General features: G+C 37.9%; 1 protein-coding gene across 1 annotated transcript in view; it reads left to right on the top strand.

Moving 5' to 3' along the window:
- The window catches only part of kcnh5b (potassium voltage-gated channel, subfamily H (eag-related), member 5b), a 52519-nt gene extending 42686 nt beyond the window's left edge, over positions 1-9833 (top strand). The window contains exon 11 of the mRNA XM_055170557.2: positions 8219-9833. Within this exon, the coding sequence (XP_055026532.2) occupies positions 8219-9244 (1026 nt within the window). The 3' untranslated portion in view covers positions 9245-9833. The remainder of the gene's footprint in view (positions 1-8218) is intronic.
- Positions 9834-19135: the final 9302 nt, after the last annotated feature.

The following is a 19135-nucleotide window of genomic DNA, read 5'->3' as shown; positions in this document are numbered from 1 at the left end:
GATAGTAATGAGCATTGCGTGTCATTTTTAAATCACTCAAACCTCAATGCACATTCACATGCACACAAAAACCATTCGGAAAAGTTACATGGTCATAAATGTCAACAAGATTTGTATTTAAATAGATTATTGGATATTGACTGCATATACTAAACTTAAACAAAGATCATTTTATTTTAATGTAGTGTATCATGTTTGGTTTTGGTGTATTTTTTTTTTAGAATTTATAACGAACCAATCTGAACTTTGTGATTTTAAAATGCATGACGTGTGTGCAACATACTGATGAGGTCAAGTGCATTGCATCACATTTCAATGTTTTGAATGTTGACATGAATAATGTGAAGGGCTGGTTAGTCTTTTGCAATTTTGCTTGTGAAAACCAGATTTGTTCTGCATTGGTTGGCATGTCAGGAGTAATATCCTCCTCCCTTATTGTTCCAGTGACCCAAAACCATACTGTATGCATGACAGCTGTTTTATCTTAGCAACCAGAACATATTCTAGAAGGGTTTATTTCTCTTTCTCAATGCATTTAAATCATAGGGACACTTAGGTCACATGCCAGTGCAGAAAGCGTGTGCTTTGCTGCTCTCAGATCAGAAATCTTAAAAAGCCTTTACAGAAAGTCTGTTGTGTGCATTAATACTCCAAGAAACAGCATGAAATTGAGATGTATTGCTGTGATGTGCATTGTGCACGATATTTCTCCAGGGACGGGCAGTCAGGTCACCGGCCGGTGTCTCTCGATTAGACTCAGTGAGATGCTGAATGTCTTTGAAGGTCCATTTTTAAAAAAGTAACTGTATCATTACTTCAGATACATGAATATTAAAGTAACTAGTCTGGAGTTTGGTGAGGTTATGGAGTTCTTTGGGGTTTTTTTGTGATGCAGTTTGTGTGGATATTGTTAAAGGATTAGTCCATTTTCTTAAAAAAAATCCAGATAATTTACTCACCACCATCTCATCCAAAATGTTGATGTCTTTCTTTGTTCGGTCGAGAAGAAATTATGTTTTTTGAGGAAAACATTCCAGGATTTTTCTTATTTTAATGGACCCCAGCACATAACAGTTTTAATGCTGTTTAAAATTGCAGTTTCAAAGGACTCTAAACAATCTCAAACGAGACATAAGGGTCTTATCTAGCGAAACAATTGTCATTTTTGGCAAGAGAATAAAAAATATGCACTTTTAAACCACAACTTCTCGTCTGCCTCTGGTCCTGTGACGCGCCAGCACAATCTCACTTAATTGTGTAATGACATGGAAAGGTCATGTGTTACATGTATGAAACGCACATTTGCGGACCATTTAAAAAAAAATAAACTGACACAAAGACATTAATTAGTATCATTCCACATACAACAAAGTCGGAACGGTCCTCTTTCTCTACACTTGTAAACACTGGGGCGTAGGTTCGCATACCTCATCCGTGACCTCTTGACGTGATGACATATTACGTGAGGTCGCGCTGGCACATCACACGACCGGAGGAAGCCGAGAAGTTGTAGTTTAAAAGTGCATATTTTTTACTTTTCTTGCCAAAAATGACAATTGTTTCGCTAGATAAGACCCTTATGCCTCGTTTGAAATTGTTTAGAGTCCTTTGAAACTGCAATTTTAAACTGCATTACAACTAATAAGTGTTGGGGTCCATTAATGTCCATTAAAATGAGAAAAAATCCTGGAATGTTTTCCTCAAAAAACTTAATTTCTTCTCCACTGAACAAAGAAAGACATCAACATTTTGGACAACTCTTGATGTCAACTATAGATGTTAGTACTGTTAAAGGAAGAATTATAGATTATAATTAAATAAGGTTAAGGTACATTAAAAAAGTTGATCATTTTGTCTCGTTGCTAGTTTGTGTGCTGGGTTGTTTCAGCCCAAAATTTTTAAGTTTTTAACACATTGTTGGGTCAAATACATTTTTATTTTATTTTTTTAGTTTGTTTAACCCAACTGCTGGGTTCGTCCCTTTTTGACCCAACACTGGGTTGAAAATAACCCAGCATTTCTGTGTAAGTGTAATGCACTTACAATGGAAATGTATAGGACAAAAAGAAGAGTTAAAAGCGTGTAAGATATTGTGGCTAATATACTTTTAAAACAGTGTTTATTTAATCACATATGATTAGTGCCCTGTCCCTTAGGGGCTGTTTACACTTGGTATTAAGATGTGTTTTCATCGATCGGATCAGAAGTGGACGAGAGAGACACATTACGTTTACACCTGGTATTTAAATCCGTCTCTTTTGTCCACTTTCGACCGCTCCTGTCCTGAATACTTTGAGGGGGTGGTCTGTGAGATGGTGGGCGAGTCTCTTTGCTGTCATTCAAACCCGAGCGGGAGTAATTATGAGTTTATATGGACACAAACTAATATTATGTCAGAGTCCACTGCTTGTTTAGCAAGTAAACATGCTGCACAGTGTTTTGTACGTGTGTATGTAAGAGCTTTCTCTGATATTTCAGCGCAATTGATGAAATAGGATCGCTCAACTTTCACACGCTTCCAAAACGAAACTACGGAGATCAGCTGCTTTCGTTTTATCAATGAAAGGCTAAAAATAGCGCGGTTCACCGTATGTAAAAAAAAAAAAGACGTAAAACTTGTGTTTAATATCTCAGATTAGATAAATGGGCGGAGAGAAGGCGGTCGCGTGTGGCTGTTCGAACGCATTCAACCACATGTGCGTTCCGCAACTCCAAGGCGATCCGATCGAAAGTGGTTTCGACTACCTCTGGATGTGGTTGAAAGTGGTCGAAAGTGGACGAGCTCAAAACGTTTTGAACACCGTTTACACCTGGCATCCACTTGTGATCCGATCGACGAAAACGCATGTTAATGCCAAGTGTAAACAGCCTCTTAGACTTCTTTTATAAAAAACTTTACTTCAAACACAGTATTTGCTTGTTTTTGCAAACTATTCTGAGTTATTGCTTGTGCTTATTTTTTCTCTCAGATTTTTATTTTGTGTCTATACTCTATGTATCTCATAAATCTTTATTTACAGTTTGCATACAGCCTCTGCGCAAGACAGCTCATGAGTAATTCAATTTATTTTTATTTGTATGGCAGTACATATTTCAAAGCAGCTTTACACAAGTTTTTATGTTTTACTTTTATGTTACATAACCAGAGTAGTCTCAGTGGTGATTTCAGAAGTGTACCGTAAGAGAGTACAAATTATACAGTTCATTAGTATCATTTTATCATTGCATATCAGTCCTTGACTCTGATTGGTTACATTTTTTGCTTTAATATTTGTATTGTGTGGTAACCATATCCTAAAAGCAATAAGGTGCTTAAGGTCAGTACTGTATTGTGAATGTCACAGCTAAATGGGTTCGCAGGCACTTTGCTTCACATCGTTGCCATTCAGGCGTGAATTATTCCACAATATGCCTGTCATCTTACGTATACATTTAAGCATAAATTATGCAAAGCTGTCACTGGGGTGGCCCCCCTTCAAACACCTTTGTACCTAAGGAGTACATATTAGTACCTCAGAAGTACATTTTGATACATCATATCTGTACATGCTGTATTAGGATCTCTTTAAAGGCTACTGTCCCAGATGCGTATGTATCATTCTGAGTGTAATAGAAAAGCAGATGGAGAATAATTAGCATAGCTGCTGTTCATAACATATCAAGAAGATTATCTCATCTTTTGTCGAAGATAACTTTGTAATCTCACTGACAGCACTTTTATTACAACACTCAATTTTAGTTTCTTATTGTTAACAGAATATGCAGTTAATCTTCTCCACTTCAAGAGCATTGCTTTTTTGCTCATAACATTTATCAGGCTTATGTTTAGTCATGTTTATTTGGGTAGTGCTTCTCTTTCCTAATCACTTAAAGGGATAGTTTACCCAAAAATAAAATTAATGTCATTAATGACTCACCCTTATGTCGTTCCAAACTCGTAAGACCTCCGTTTTATCTTCGTAACACAGTTTAAGATGTTTTATATTTAGTCAGAGAGCTTGCTGACCTTTCATTGAAAATCTATGTACGATATACTGTCCATGTCCAGAAAGTAATGAAAATATCATCAAAGTAGTCCATGTGACATCTCTTCCGGTTCTGTTGTGAATCATGTGCATGAGATTAGAGTCACATGACTGCAGTGATGTGAATGACGTGTTATCTGGTGCGCCCCAGCTGTTTTTTTTTGTGCTCCCGAGCTTCGTTTACAGTCTGAGGGAAAAAGTTTGGGAAAAAAACTTCGCAAACATGTCTGAGGATAACACGTCATCCGCGTCACTGCAGTTACGTGACTTTAGTCTCGCGTATGCGCTTCACAACAGACGCGGAAGAGAAGACAATGCTGAATAAAGTCGTCATTTTTGTTATTTTTGACCACATTTTTTTTTTGATGCTTCAACACATTCTAACTGACCCACTGATGTCACATGGACTACTTTGATGATGTTTTTATTACCTTTCTGGACATGGACAGTGTACCGTACATAGATTTACAATGAAGGGTATCTTAAACATTTCATACATTTCATTTTTGGGTGAACTATCCCTTTAAAGCAACACTATGTAGTTTTTTTACCTTTAAATAATGTCTCTAAAATTATTTCAGTGATAGAACAACTTTTAACTGGACAAATTGTACTGTTGCTGCAACCTGAGCAGCCTCCTAGCTGCTACAAGCACACTCTGAAAGTGGCGGTGGAGGGTAGGAAACACAGCCCCGCCCCTCCCCTCCCCCTGCCTGCAGAAGAGTGTCTGATACCAGGCACTGTTGCGCTTTTCAACCACATGGGGGAGCTGTAAGTCATTTTTACATGGAAACTACATAGTGTTGCTTTAAGTTACACACACTCAGTGCACTAATTTGCTGGGGTTATGTTCACTTATAAAATCATTACAAAGATTTTGTCTTAATTTGAACGTTCTCCAAAGACCTCCGCAGGTCACGATACAGAATATAATGCAGGTTTACAGAGAAATGTCATTATCTGTAGTTTTGCAGGTCCGTGTAACGCCTATCTTTAAGTTTTAAGTGGATAGTCACCTACAAATGACAATTTTGTCAATTTTCCAGCCCTGACATTCTTCTTTCATAAAAACAAAAGGTGACCACTTTTCCAGTTAATAAAAGTGACCTGTGGTTCGGGCTGTCAAACTGTGAAATTACAAATAAGCACCTGCATCGTGAACCAGACTGAACCTGCAAACTGGTTGAACTCGCTGACTCAATGCACTGGTTTGTAAACAAGATAATTGTATGAAGACTTGGAATAGTGTATGAGTCAATGGACCGCTTATTTAATACTTTCTTTCTTTCTTAGTGCTTCATGTCATTTTGGAGCTTGACATTCAAGTGTTCAATAAAGGAAAAAGAAGTCATGTGGAACAACATTAGGTAGTAATAATGAATTTAAATTTTTGAGTAAACTGTTTCCTAAATGAATTCAAGAGATCAAATTTTCCTCTACCTCATTAGGAGTGCAAGCAATTATTGTCCTGAAGGGGTTCAGAGCAATGAGTTCTAATGTGATCGTATGAACCGATGTTATTAGAAAACATGCAAACGCAGACAGTTCCTTTCATTATTGGAACACATTTAATCATTTCTGTTTGTTTTGTCTGAGGAACTCTGTGTGTGTGTATGTGTGATTTCGACTGAAAATAGGACAGAAAATGTTGTAATGTTCAGACAGAAAATGTTTGGGCTTGTTTTGCTCAGAAAGGAGGCAAAAGAAAGTGCCAGACTTTATGTCTCTGGACTCCAATGTCTGAACAAATCCATCATTTTTGTGTTTAGATGTAATAGTTGAACAGTGTACTCAATACAGTTTCTTAATGGAATAGTCCACCAAAACCATGAGAAGTCTGTCACTGTCACTGTTTGTTTTTGTATGTGGGACACAAAAATAGAGAAGGGGGTAAATGATGTAAAATCAGCTCTGCTGAATAAGTCAGGTAGCACAGATCAAAGCCTAAATGAAAGATTTCATTAAAAAGGAAAAGAGAGGTGGATGGGATATGAGAAAAAAAATCGAATCTCTAAACACAAGCGTTCTGCTGGCAGACCACAACGGGACACAAAATGGATGCTTTAATGTAACTTCAAAAGCAGACAGGACATGTTTTAAAGCTTGTTTCTTCCGAACACAGCACACCTTTTTGATTATACTTTCAGTTACTGTATAAAATGTTTGGGGGTTACCTTGTTATAGTAGTGTGGCTCTTCTTTGTCTTCTGTAATTATTATTATTTTAATTAATTAACCATTTTATGTTGAATATGTAAACTATTAACTTAAATATTTTAATCTGTTTTGCTTTTATGAATACAGTTTCATAGTTAAAGAGTCTTACATTAAGAAATATGGTCAAAAAATCGTCCCTAGCTGTCACTTGGGTGGTACCTATTTAAAAAGAACATATTTGCACCTAAAGAGATAATATTAGTACCTCAGAGGTATATATTAATACCAAATATACATTCACCTAAAGGATTATTAGAAACACCATACTTATACTGTGTTTGACCCCCCTTTCGCCTTCAGAACTATTGGCCCATTTTGATAGGATAGCATCTTGCAGTTGATGTAGATTTGTGGGATGCACATCCAGGGCACGAAGCTCCCGTTCCACCACATCCTAAAGATGCTCTATTGGGTTGAGATCTGGTGACTGTGGGGGCCATTTTAGTACAGTGAACTCATTGTCATGTTCAAGAAACCAATTTGAAATGATTCGAGCTTTGTGACATGGTGCATTATCCTGCTGGAAGTAGCCATCAGAGGATGAGTACATGGTGGTCATAAAGGAATGGACATGGTCAGAAACAATGCTCAGGTAGGCTGTGGCATTTAAACGATGCCCAATTGGCACTAAGGGGCATAAAGTGTGCTGAGAAAACATCACCCACACCATTACACCACCACCACCAGCCTGCACAGTGGTAACAACGCATGATGGATCCAAGTTCTCATTCTGTTTACGCCAATTTCTGACTGTACCATCTGAATGGCTCAACAGAAATCGAGACTCATCAGACCAGGCAACATTTTTCCAGTCTTCAACTGTCAAATTTTGGTGAGCTTGTGCAAATTGTAGTCTCTTTTTCCTATTTGTAGTGGAGATGAGTGGTACCCAATGGGGTCTTTTGCTGTTGTAGCCCATCCGCCTCAAGGTTGTACGTGTTGTTGCTTCACAAATGCTTTGCTGCATACTTCGGTTGTAATAAGTGGTTATTTCAGTTAAAGTTGCTCTTCTATCAGCTTGAATCAGTCGGCCCATTCTCCTCTGACCTCTAGCATCAACAAGGCATTTTTGCCCACAGGAGTGCCGCATACTGGATGTTTTTCCCTTTTCACACCATTCTTTGTAAACCCTAGAAATGGTTGTGCGTGAAAATCCCAGTAACTGAGCAGATTGTGAAATACTCAGACCGGCCCGTCTGGCACCAACAACCATGCCACGCTCAAAATTGCTTAAATTTCTTTCCCATTTTGACATTCAGTTTGGAGTTCAGGAGTTTGTTTCGACCAGGACCACACCCCTAAATGCATTGAAGCAACTGCCATGTGATTAGTTAATTAGATAATTGCATTAATGAGAAATTGAACATGTGTTCCTAATAATCCTTTAGGTGAGTGTACATATCTGTACCTAAATGGTAGGAACTTTTTAAAAGATACTGCCCCAGTGACAGCTTGGGACCATTTTTGTTTGACAGTGTGGTAGTACCATTCAATTTTGGGCAATAAAAGAAAGTATGTTGCCCAAAATAAATGTCACAATTGAAATGAAAGCGTAGGCTTGCAAACAGTCTGCTGATTTGAATACACATGAAGTTTGGGTGAAAATACAGCAATGCAGTATCTTCCCGAAGTAAAGTTGCCAAAATTCCTCCCTAAGCGGCCGTTTACATGTTGCCCCTAAAAACGCGTGGAAAACGCTAGGCGCGCGACATGACCTGCGGTGCGCTTGCAGTATTTTGAAAAGTTAAGATGTTTTTAACTCGATGCGGTGCAGACGGGCCTGGAAAAAATGAGCGTTTCGCACCACATGCTCGTCGCAGCAGCGTCGCTTTCATTATGAGCGTGCATACCGCGCGCCTACAGTACATTTGAAATAACAAACCTTGAGAGCGCAAAAGACGCAATATGTGAACGTCCCCTAATAATGTCAATGCTGCTTCATTTTTGACTAATGTTTTTTTCTGTCTCCATACCCAGTTTATATTCCGTAAAATCAGCGACGTGAAGAAGGAAGAAGAGGAGAGGCAGCGTTCCAAGAATGAGGTTCCGCTCACCCTTCCTGTGGACCACTCAGTCCGAAAACTTTTCCAGAAGTTTAAGCAGCAGAAAGAGCTGCGTAACCAAGGTGCTTCAACCCAGCTTGAGCTGGAGAAGAACCGACACCTGCACGCGCACACTACCCTGCAGTCCACGCGCACACCGATGCAGAAACCTCACGGCTCTCTCATGCAAAACTCGCTGCACGCGGTTCAGAACGGATCTACAAGTAGCGTTGTCACCATCTCCCAGATCACACCCATCCAGAACTGTCTGGCCTACCCTAAACCCAGTGAGTCTATAAAGCAGAACAATCGTGACATCATGGAACTCAAACCTGCCGGTGATCAGGTCGCAAACAGGCTGAAAGTGAATAACACGACACGGGCCAAACCCGCAGGAACCGCCCGCGGCTGGATGAGACTGAAAAACAACATGGGTGCACCGGGTTCACCGCCGGAGGAGGAGAGGAGAGAGGGACTCAACAATGCAGCCAAAGCCGTGTCCATGGAACACCTTTCACCGGAAGTCAAAGTTCAGATAGAAAATGTTGGAGAGGTCGGAGGATCCCGAAAAAGTTCACTTCGCAAAACAGACTCTTGGGATAGTGGCCTGACCTACAGCGACCAAAGGCTGGATCGGGTTTCGGAACCGCAGAGCCCCATACCAGGAATTGGTGGAGAGGAAGGACCGGCTTGTGATTTTTTTCCCAGTAACGAAATCTCCTTCCAGGCTTCTCTGCAGGAGGCCAGGCTGGAGCTACGGGCCGAAATCCAGGCACTAAATGGGAGGATGGCCACTTTGGAGGACAGGGTCGGACAAATTCTTAGACTGCTTTTGGAACAGTCAAATGCCCCATCCAGCCAAGATCCCACCACACATAGATCCAAACTCAAAGCACAGGACAGCATCCCAGTGTCCACGCTTTGTTCACCTGACTCTGAAAAGGATGTGGGTTCACCGTAGGACATTTTGTATTTTTAAGCACTCAAGATTAAGCATTTGTAGCATTACTAAGAGGTTTCCGGAGCATCCGAATTAGGAAACTCCTTTACCCTTATAATAAAACCTCTGTAGGAGAGCTTGGGTGGGGCTAAAGAGCTTCTGAGATTGGAGGTTAAGGATTACAGCTGAACATCTGTAATATAGGGTGGTTTCTGGGCCTGTCAGGTCCCAATGGCATCTGCTGCTACAAATGAAAGCAGCAGACCTTTTGCACACTGAACTCAGGCAGGAACTATGGAGATTTCACAACAATAATTGAAGCATTTTTGTGGTTTTGCATGTCCAGCTGGGTTCTGGCTTGCCAAAAATGTGAAGCAATGTAAAAATTTACTTAATATTTAAATGCTTGTAATGTATATTATGCAGTTAACTGCATGCTGATTTATTTATTCTCACAGAATGCTATTTTTTTTAAAGTGTACATTAAAGGGACTGTTCATTGTCTTTTTGTTCACAGCTTTTTGTAAAACGTACTGTAGCATGATAAGCCACTGAGAGAGAATGTGTTTTGTCTGTAACATTTACAGTCTTGTTCAAAATAACAGCAGTACAATGTGACCAACCAGAACAATCAAGGTTTTCAGTACACCCCTCATTGCTACGTGGCAAACAAGCCACCAGCAGGTTCAGCAGATTCCCAGAAAACAAACAAGACCCAGCATTCACGACATGCACGCTCCCAAGGCCGTGCAATTGGGCAATTAGTTGAAAGGGGTGTGTTCAAAAAAATAGCAGTGTCTACCTTTGACTGTACAAACTCAAAACTTTTTGTACAAACATTTTTTTTCTGGGATTTAGCAATCCTGTGAATCACTAAACTAATATTTAGTTGTATGACCACAGTTTTTTAAAACTGCTTGACATCTGTGTGGCATGGAGTCAACCAACTTGTGGCACCTCTCAGCTGTTATTCCACTCCATGATTCTTTAACAACATTCCACAATTCATTCACATTTCTTGGTTTTGCTTCAGAAACAGCATTTTTGATATCACCCCACAAGTTCTCAATTGTATTAAGGTCTGGAGATTGGGCTGGCCACTCCATAACATTAATTTTGTTGGTTTGGAACCAAGACTTTGCCCGTTTACTAGTGTGTTTTGGGTCATTGTCTTGTTGAAACAACCATTTCAAGGGCATGTCCTCTTCAGCATAGGGCAACATGACCTCTTCAAGTATTTTAACATATGCAAACTGATCCATGAGCCCTGTATGCGATAAATAGGTCCAACACCATAGTAGGAGAAACATGCCCATATCATGATGCTTGCACCTCCATGCTTCACTGTCTTCACTGTGTACTGTGGCTTGAATTCAGAGTTTGGGGGTCGTCTCACAAACTGCCTGTGGCTCTTGGACCCAAAAAGAACAATTTTACTCTCATCAGTCCACAAAATGTTCCTCCATTTCTCTTTAGGCCAGTTGATGTGTTCTTTGGCAAATTGTAACCTCTTCTGCACATGCCTTTTTTTAACAGAGGGACTTTGCGGGGGATTCTTGAAAATAGATTAGCTTCACACAGACGTCTTCTAACTGTCACAGTACTTACAGGTAACTCCAGACTGTCTTTGATCATCCTGGAGGTGATCATTGGCTGAGCCTTTGCCATTCTGGTTATTCTTCTATCCATTTTGATGGTTGTCTTCCGTTTTCTTCCACGTCTCTCTGGTTTTGATCTCCATTTTAAGGCATTGGAGATCATTTTAGCTGAACAGCCTATCATTTTTTCACCTCTTTATAGGTTTTCCCCTCTCCAATCAACGTTTTAATCAAAGTACGCTGTTCTTCTGAACAATGTCTTGAACGACCCATTTTCCTCAGCTTTCAAATGCATGTTCAACAAGTGTTGGCTTCATCCTTAAATAGGGGCCACCTGATTCACACCTGTTTCTTCACAAAATTGATGACCTCAGTGATTGAATGCCACACTGCTGTTTTTTTGAACACACCCCTTTCAACTAATTCAACTAATTGCCCAATTGCACAGCCTAAAGAGCGTGCATATCATGAATGCTGGGTCTCATTTGTTTTCTGAGAATCTACTGAACCTACTGGTGGCTTGTTTGCCACGTAGCGGTAAAGGAATACTAGAAACCTTGATTATTCTGGTTGGTCACATTGTACTGCTATTATTTTGAACAAGACTGTATGTACAGTACTACAAGCATGAATGACTTTGATAGCATTCAAAAACTTTTCCCTAAAGGTGCAATGTGTGACATTTTGAAGGATATCTTGACAGAAATGCAATATAAAATACATAACTTATCAATGGTGTATGAAGACCCTACAAGTTGAACTCTATTGTTTTTATTACCTTACAATGAGCCGTTTTTATCTACGTACACTGCAGGTCCCCTTACATGAGAGTGACCAACACGTTTTCATGTTTCTACATTATCCCTAAACGGACAAACTATCCTATAGAACCTGTTTTGTCAATACGTTTTCTCAGACGATTACATGTTTGTCCTGTCGCGGGTACCATAGCTTTATGCGTTTCGAAAAGGAGGGGTAACTTGGACTCAGATGTTGGTTGCAATTCACAGACTTGCCACTAAAAGTCCCACATTGCATCTTTAACTGAAGTAAAATCACTTTTAAAGGCGGGGTGCATGATCTTTGAAAGCCAATGTTGACATTTGAAATCACAAAAACAAACACACCCCTACCCGGATAGAATCTGGACCTTCTTTTGATAGACCCGCCCCACACATACGCAACCCAGGCAATGATGTCGGTTAGGAGACACGCCCCTTACTGCTGATTGGCTACAAGTGTGTTTTGGTACTACGCCCGACTCCCCTTTCCAAAGTGTTTTTCAAAAATCATGCACCCCGCCTTTAAGAGAAATCTGATCAAATGACAGCGAGAACTTATAAGTGTGGTGTTATTTTAGAAAATAGGACAGAAATTTATCATTTCAACCTGGTCATTCAAGCAGCATATTGCATCTGTAAAATCACAACATATTTTATTTTATGCTTCATATTTGTCTATAGAAAACCTATAGACCAGCTGACATAAAACACTTTCACCTGCCTGATTTTATATGTTTTTATATAATCTGATTAACCAAACAAAACAAAATCACAAAATGCTGTTTTACATGATGCTTCAATAATTAGTAATTTTATAAAAGTAATTTTATTTCAGATTTTGAAAATAATACTACTGGTCTTTCTGTCCGCTCTGACATCATATTTTTGGGGACTCTTGATCATCACACAATGTGTCTGTTTGTCTTTGCATTTAAAGTTTCCAAATGTCAGCAAATATAAGAGGTTTCTGTTAGATCAAGATGATCCTCTTCATTTATCTTTCACTCACACATTTCTTGGGGTTTTGCAACCAATTGCAACTTCATTCCTGTACTGTATACTGTATATCTCTCTGTGGTTTTAAATGACTGTATGATATGCAACTTTTAAAAATACAAATTAAATAATAATAATAATTACATCACATTTTGTCCTCAGATGCAATGCAAGATGAAAGTATGAATGAAGGTGAATTGAAGTTTTTGTTTAGGTTGTTGGATGGTAGCTTCAGCTCTTTTGTCAGATGGAAATGCTTTTGGACGGATATGCAGAGTGACAGATGTTACAAAGAGGAACAAGGAACAAAACAAGGTTTGGATGATGTTTACACTTTTAAGCTCGTGACTGCTCTTCCGAGAGGCGCAAATTCAAAATATGTGTTCGGAGAGTCGTGTGTTGCTCAAAATATGTGTTTGTTGCATCATGTGAACCATGTGCATCACGTGTTTTGTCAAAATAAGTGCCTTCTGCACACGCGTCAAAACCGTTTATGATAAAAGAGACGCTCACATTCCCAAAATACACTCCCTTAACTGTAAACTCTGATTACACATGAGTATCTGGCGAACGCGAGCGTCCCTTTTATCATAAACCCTTTAGACGCATCTGCAGCAGGCGCTTATTTTGACAAGACACGTGATGCACAGGTTCACTCGACACGCCGAACACACATTTTGAAATTACAAACCACAAACATGACAGGCTACATACATGTTGTGACGAACTTCACATCAAGCGCCCTCAAAAAAAAAAAAAAAAAATCACGGCTACTATTTAGTGTATTACAATATAACTGTGGGACATGTTCCTACTCAACTAATCTTTGGGAGAGGAGCAATATTTTCTGTTTTTCTTCAAACTTTTTAGAGATCACAGAAATGTTTCAGATAGTTCTAGTAAATCTATTAAAGTTATTTATCTATTAAAATCTTGTTTTTTTTTATAGATTTCAGAACTCAGCAACTCAGATTGATGCTAAAAAACAGCTTTACTTTTGTGTTTTGGTTAGAATTAAAGGACATGGCAACAACACACAGGTCACATAAAGAAGTTAGAACAAATTTCATTCTCTTCTTTCATCTGTCTCCAGATAGCAGAGAGATAAAACTGCAGCTCTCTTACTGCACATCTGATGCAGTTCTCCGCAATAGATGAAGCTCTTGCCTGAAGTAACGGCGCTGCATCTTGGCATCAAGCCCGTAAGATTATTGCAATCCATTTCTCACTTTTTGTTTTCCTTGTCCTTACCTCTTCATCAGTGTTGTGCTCCTGTGTTTGTTTCTGTATAGCTCAGTGGTAGATCAATGCATTACCACTGCAGAAGGTCATGGTTCGAACCCAGGGAACAAACATATTGAATAAATGTATAAAAGTGTGTGTGTCTGTGTGTGCGCGCACACGTGTGTGTGTGTAATCCTTCCAGGGTTTGTTCTATAAAAGGTCATTAGATCCTGAAAGGGTTCTGTCTTAATTTCAAGCTTGATTAAACACACAGGTATTTAGTCTGAATTGATTCTTTTTAATAGCTCAGATAGCTATAGTAAGATATTATTACAATATTAGGTGGCCTATTGTAATTTTTTTAACCCCTGCCACCCTCTCTCTGAATTTCACTCTCATTTTATCACCTTACTTCCTCTCTGTCAATTGCTATAACACTTTTCAGTCTGTTAAAAGCTTTCTTTGTCCATCTTGCTACTGTCTTCTTCCTTATTGTCACCTTTCTAAAAGAGCAGACTGAATACTGCTGTCAGTGTAACCTTAAGATAGCTTAACCTATATCACCCTATCTGCAGGAAAGTTATACTAAAATCACTACCCCTCCAATAAAGATAAGACTGTAGCTACAATATAGAGTCAAGACACTTTTCCAGATCCTACTGCAGGGGCGTAGCAACCGGGGGGGACGGGGGGGTCACGACCCCCCCACTTTTACTCTGCGTTCACAAGGCCACAAAGCATCAAAGTGGCCATAAGTCATACATTTTTAATGAGAGACGGAGGTGAGCTCTGGCGAGCAACAGTGAAGTGCGTCATGTACAGTGTTCTCTGATTTGTTACTTAGATTTGAGTGAACTATCATTCAGCCAATCACAGTGCGTGTCTGCATGAGCTTCAAATCTCTTGTTGCTCTTGTGAAGTTTCGTTTGTTCATTCACTTTTGCTATTACGCCGTCGGTGATAAAATGCACTCCAGAAAAAAGCAAAGGACGATTAGCCTACATAATTTTTTCAAGCACACGTTAGATAATGTTGCAGTATGTCGTGATGACACAAATTACGTGATAAAGTTTTCATGTTATGATTTAACCTACTGTAGTTAAAATAAACTACCTCCTCAAGCTGCACAGGATTCAGCGTGGGTTGCACAGATTAAAATAAGCAGAGTTTAGAGCTAAAATATGGTTTGTTTATCTCAGTTTAATTTTAATTCGAGTTGTGTTGCACCACTTACATTTAAACACAGCTTACAAATCGTATAATATAGATTAAAACTTATTTATGTTAAACCCATCATCTGCGCTGATGAATCTGCCGATGTAATTAAACAGCAACAAATGTTGACGTTGTCATTCATAAAGAAAATAAACAGTTTATGCAGGCAAATGTAATATATTTTTTGTAGCCTATTATAAATCACTATACATCAGTAATCTAAAGATCTTAGTCAAATAAAAACATTTGACGATCTTTTAAAACAATCAATTGTTTTGATTAACGAAGCAATGTGGCAGGAAATATTGCGAAGCGCAGTTATTGTGATATAATGAATGAACAAGATGTGCCGACGCGACGCATTTGTCATGAAGCACCGCCGTGTGTCCGTTCATTCACTGCTCTCAGTTTCTGACTGGAGCGCGTGACAGAGGAGAAGCGCATACGAGCATCGGGAGCTGTCACTTGTAGTGTTAAGTCATATTTTAAACCGTCAAACTCACTCTGTTGAGACGTTATAATAAACGCACCTTTGAATAGTGCCATCACGCTCGCGGTGTCTGTTTCTGATGATTTAGCCACATATTTAATTGTAGAAAATGTATTTGAACTCATCATACATTAAAGTTAATCCATAACTGAGATTTAAAACAAAGTTTAAAGTAATAGAGCAACAGGATTAAAGATAATGTAGTTTAATTGTAAAACGTTTGAAAGTTTTAATGTTTTGATTCAGGGCCGCTGGAAGTCATTTTGAACAGGGGGTGCTGTGAAATATTTTTTTTAACAAAAACCTATGAGCCTATAGGCCTATTTAAAATACATTTTAAAAATAAATACATTGAGTTTTACTACTTTATTGTCATGTACACTTCAGTGCACACAGCCAGGGTCTGAAACACACAGACATCATCAGTTATCAGATAAATATATGCGCTATTAATCAGAAGCAGAAATACTTTTAATAATCCCAGGGGAAATTACTTTCGTTATAACTTCAGATATACATACATAGAACATATTTAAATACAACATATAATATTATAACAACATAATATATTAATTAAACTTCACAATTTTTAATGTCCATGCGGACGAACATATTTTACTTTCGTTTTTAAATCACACGTCGATTAACAGTGGTAAAATATTCTCACAGTAACATACCTAGTATATTTTTATATAGATCTTTTTTTACTAAATAGTACTATTACTGTCTTTTTTTTAAACTTATAATTCATAAATTGAACAAAAATAATAATGGGTTTAGTTCTGATATTGTATACTTTTATAAAAAAAATACATGGTGTATAATAACATTTTTAGAATATATTAGGCTTTATATAAGGTTTGTACTCTAAAAATTATTAATTTGTTACAAACAAGAGATAAAGAATTTACAAACATTCTCATCTCACCATATCCACAGGTACAGTGTCATTATATACAATAAATTCGTGGGGTAGCATTTAATTTTTTTTTTTAAATAGATGCATTCGTTTAAAGTAAAGCATTCATTTAGCTACAGATGAAGCAGCTCTTTACGCCTTCTAACGTCTCATAATCAGTCCTCATTTATGTCCAAGAGACTCAATAATAATCTTTTACATTTTAATCCTTTAATTTTTCATATTAAAAACCGTTTTTGTACTGCTTCGCATCCATGTATGTGATAAGCAAACCCGCGTTGTCAACCCGTTAATACTGTATGCGCATAATATCAACGCGCTCTTTACTCTAAAGACACTCGCGTCGCGCATTGCCCCGGTTGTATAATAGAGTCCAAAGTCTCTCATGAGCTAGGGGACGAATGCCCAGGGAGTTCAGAATTTCGGTGTGGCCATGCATTAGCCAAAGGTGTGTGAGTCTATTCTGGGTCATGGTGCTGCGTACCCATGTCTTCAAAAGACAAGGCGGAGAAAGTGCGCTCGGATGAGGCCACGGAGATGGGTTGGCACAGACAGTAATGAAATTAAAATCCAAAATACACGTAATAACCTACGTGTGTCAAAAATAATCTCCTAAAATATTTATAAGTAATATATAAATTGTGCAAAATATTTTTACTTTAAAAAACTGTCCCACCCGCAGCACCCCCACTTCCCACGGCCATGTTTTGATTAAAGAACTTACTTCCATCTTGAAAATATTAAAAACTTGTAAATACATTGATTTAGGTTTTATTGCTATATTTTCATAAAATGTATGTTGTATAAAATTAGTGTAGATGTAATTTGTATATTCATCAAAATACAAATGTAGTGTAACTGAAATATTGTAACTATCATAAAATATCTTTACTTCATAAAAATAAAGTAGGCTATAGATGGTCTCACATTGGTTTCAAAGTCCTGCAGTATTTTTAAATTGTGATTATGATTTCACAAAAATAGGTTCATGTAAGCTATCATGGCATGTTCCCAAAATTGCCACTAGGGTGCTGTAAAATGCCAATTGGTATTCTATTTAGAATGTATTATTATGAACATCAGCTTTAGGTCACATTACCATACTGTCCCCCCCACTTTTAAAATGGCTGCTACGCCCCTGTCCTACTGTATATGTATAATGGCATTTTAGTCAAACTATTCCCAATTATGATAATATTAAGTGAGTAAAAACAGTAAAGATGGAAACTATTAAAAGGTGTGTTATGGCACCCGTGTCTCCCATAATTTTCCGTCTTTTTGTTTTTTAAAAGTTCATTTTGTTGAATCTGTACCTGTCATCTCCAACGCCTCCAGTCATTGAATAAGCCTGTCTTGTCCATGAGATTTAGATATTGTTTATTTGACAGTTAACTGAATAGAAGTGATCTGACAGAGGGGTAATTTTGTGAATTAATTTGGGACAAATGCAGCATTCGGATGGTTTGACATGTCTGTGAATGCTGGTGAATACTGTGCATGGCAACATTACCGTAGCAACAAAACCACCATGAACAATGTCTATCAAAAGTATTAATAGTAGCAGCAACAGCAGGAAAAAGTCAGAAAACCTGGATAATAAGAGGATGACGTCTGATAAAACTGTGTGGTAAAGGTCAGAGATGCTGTAGATAACTGTGAATCTACAGCACAGGTAGCCATATATTACTTTTATAATGTTTTCGCAGGTATGGTTGCTTGTCGAGTGCTATAATATAATTCTCTCTAGAGGGCTTTATTGCTTCAATTTAAACAATACATGCGCTGTGCGGTTTTATGTCATTGCAACTATATCATATCCAGTGGTGGCCGGTGACTTCTTTTTTCTAAGGGCGCTCGATGCGAAGTTCGTTACAACATGTATGTGGGTGATTCTCACGAAAACTTGGTTTTAAAAATGTCAAGCATGAAAATGTAAAAATTGCTTAAATTTACTTTTTTTCCCACCAGACATTGAAAAACAGAGTCTGGAGTAAATGGGAACATTAATTTAAAAACTTTTACTTATCATTTAACACTTTTTGTAACATAATTTAAAAAATTAGTCCTAAAAAAACTCATTACCGCAACAGTCAGAAAACATCAACACTGACATATTTTCAAAATGACATGACAAACCTGAAAGAACATAATTTGGAGATTCTGCACATGCATTTAAAATCAAAGTATTATGCTTCTATTAATTAAATTAACATTTAATAAGCATCTGTTGTGGTAATGATAATCAAAATGTCGTGTAAGCATTCTGACAAGACAATATTTCAAATTAACTGTAAAAAAAATGATCTTACCTGGTAGCCATCTTGAAGTAACTGGTCCATGTGCTTGGTCACTCAAAATCAAACTTTATTAAAATTCTGTATGTGTGCTTAAACTGTTCTCAAAAAGTGTTGCGGAGGATGAGAACATCAGGCATGGACACATCATTTTCCTAATTTTTCTTCATTATTATTATACATGAATATTCAGTAAATATTTTTTCTGTCATCTAAAGTAGTCTAGCAAAACATCCATTTATTTTTTTTCTTAATATTTTTGTGTTAATTTGATTAAATTACAACATAACGCATGTTCAAACACAGCCGGACACATTGCGGTAATGAGAATTTCAGCAGAAAATGAGATCAAATTTACAATTATAAATTCTTATGTTGAAATCACACATTGTGC

This window comes from Misgurnus anguillicaudatus, chromosome 11 (genome assembly GCF_027580225.2).
Source record: "Misgurnus anguillicaudatus chromosome 11, ASM2758022v2, whole genome shotgun sequence".
Classification (NCBI taxonomy): Eukaryota; Metazoa; Chordata; class Actinopteri; order Cypriniformes; family Cobitidae; genus Misgurnus; species Misgurnus anguillicaudatus.
The sequence above is the reverse complement of the archived record's forward strand: the minus strand, read 5'-3'. Positions and strand labels throughout refer to the sequence as shown.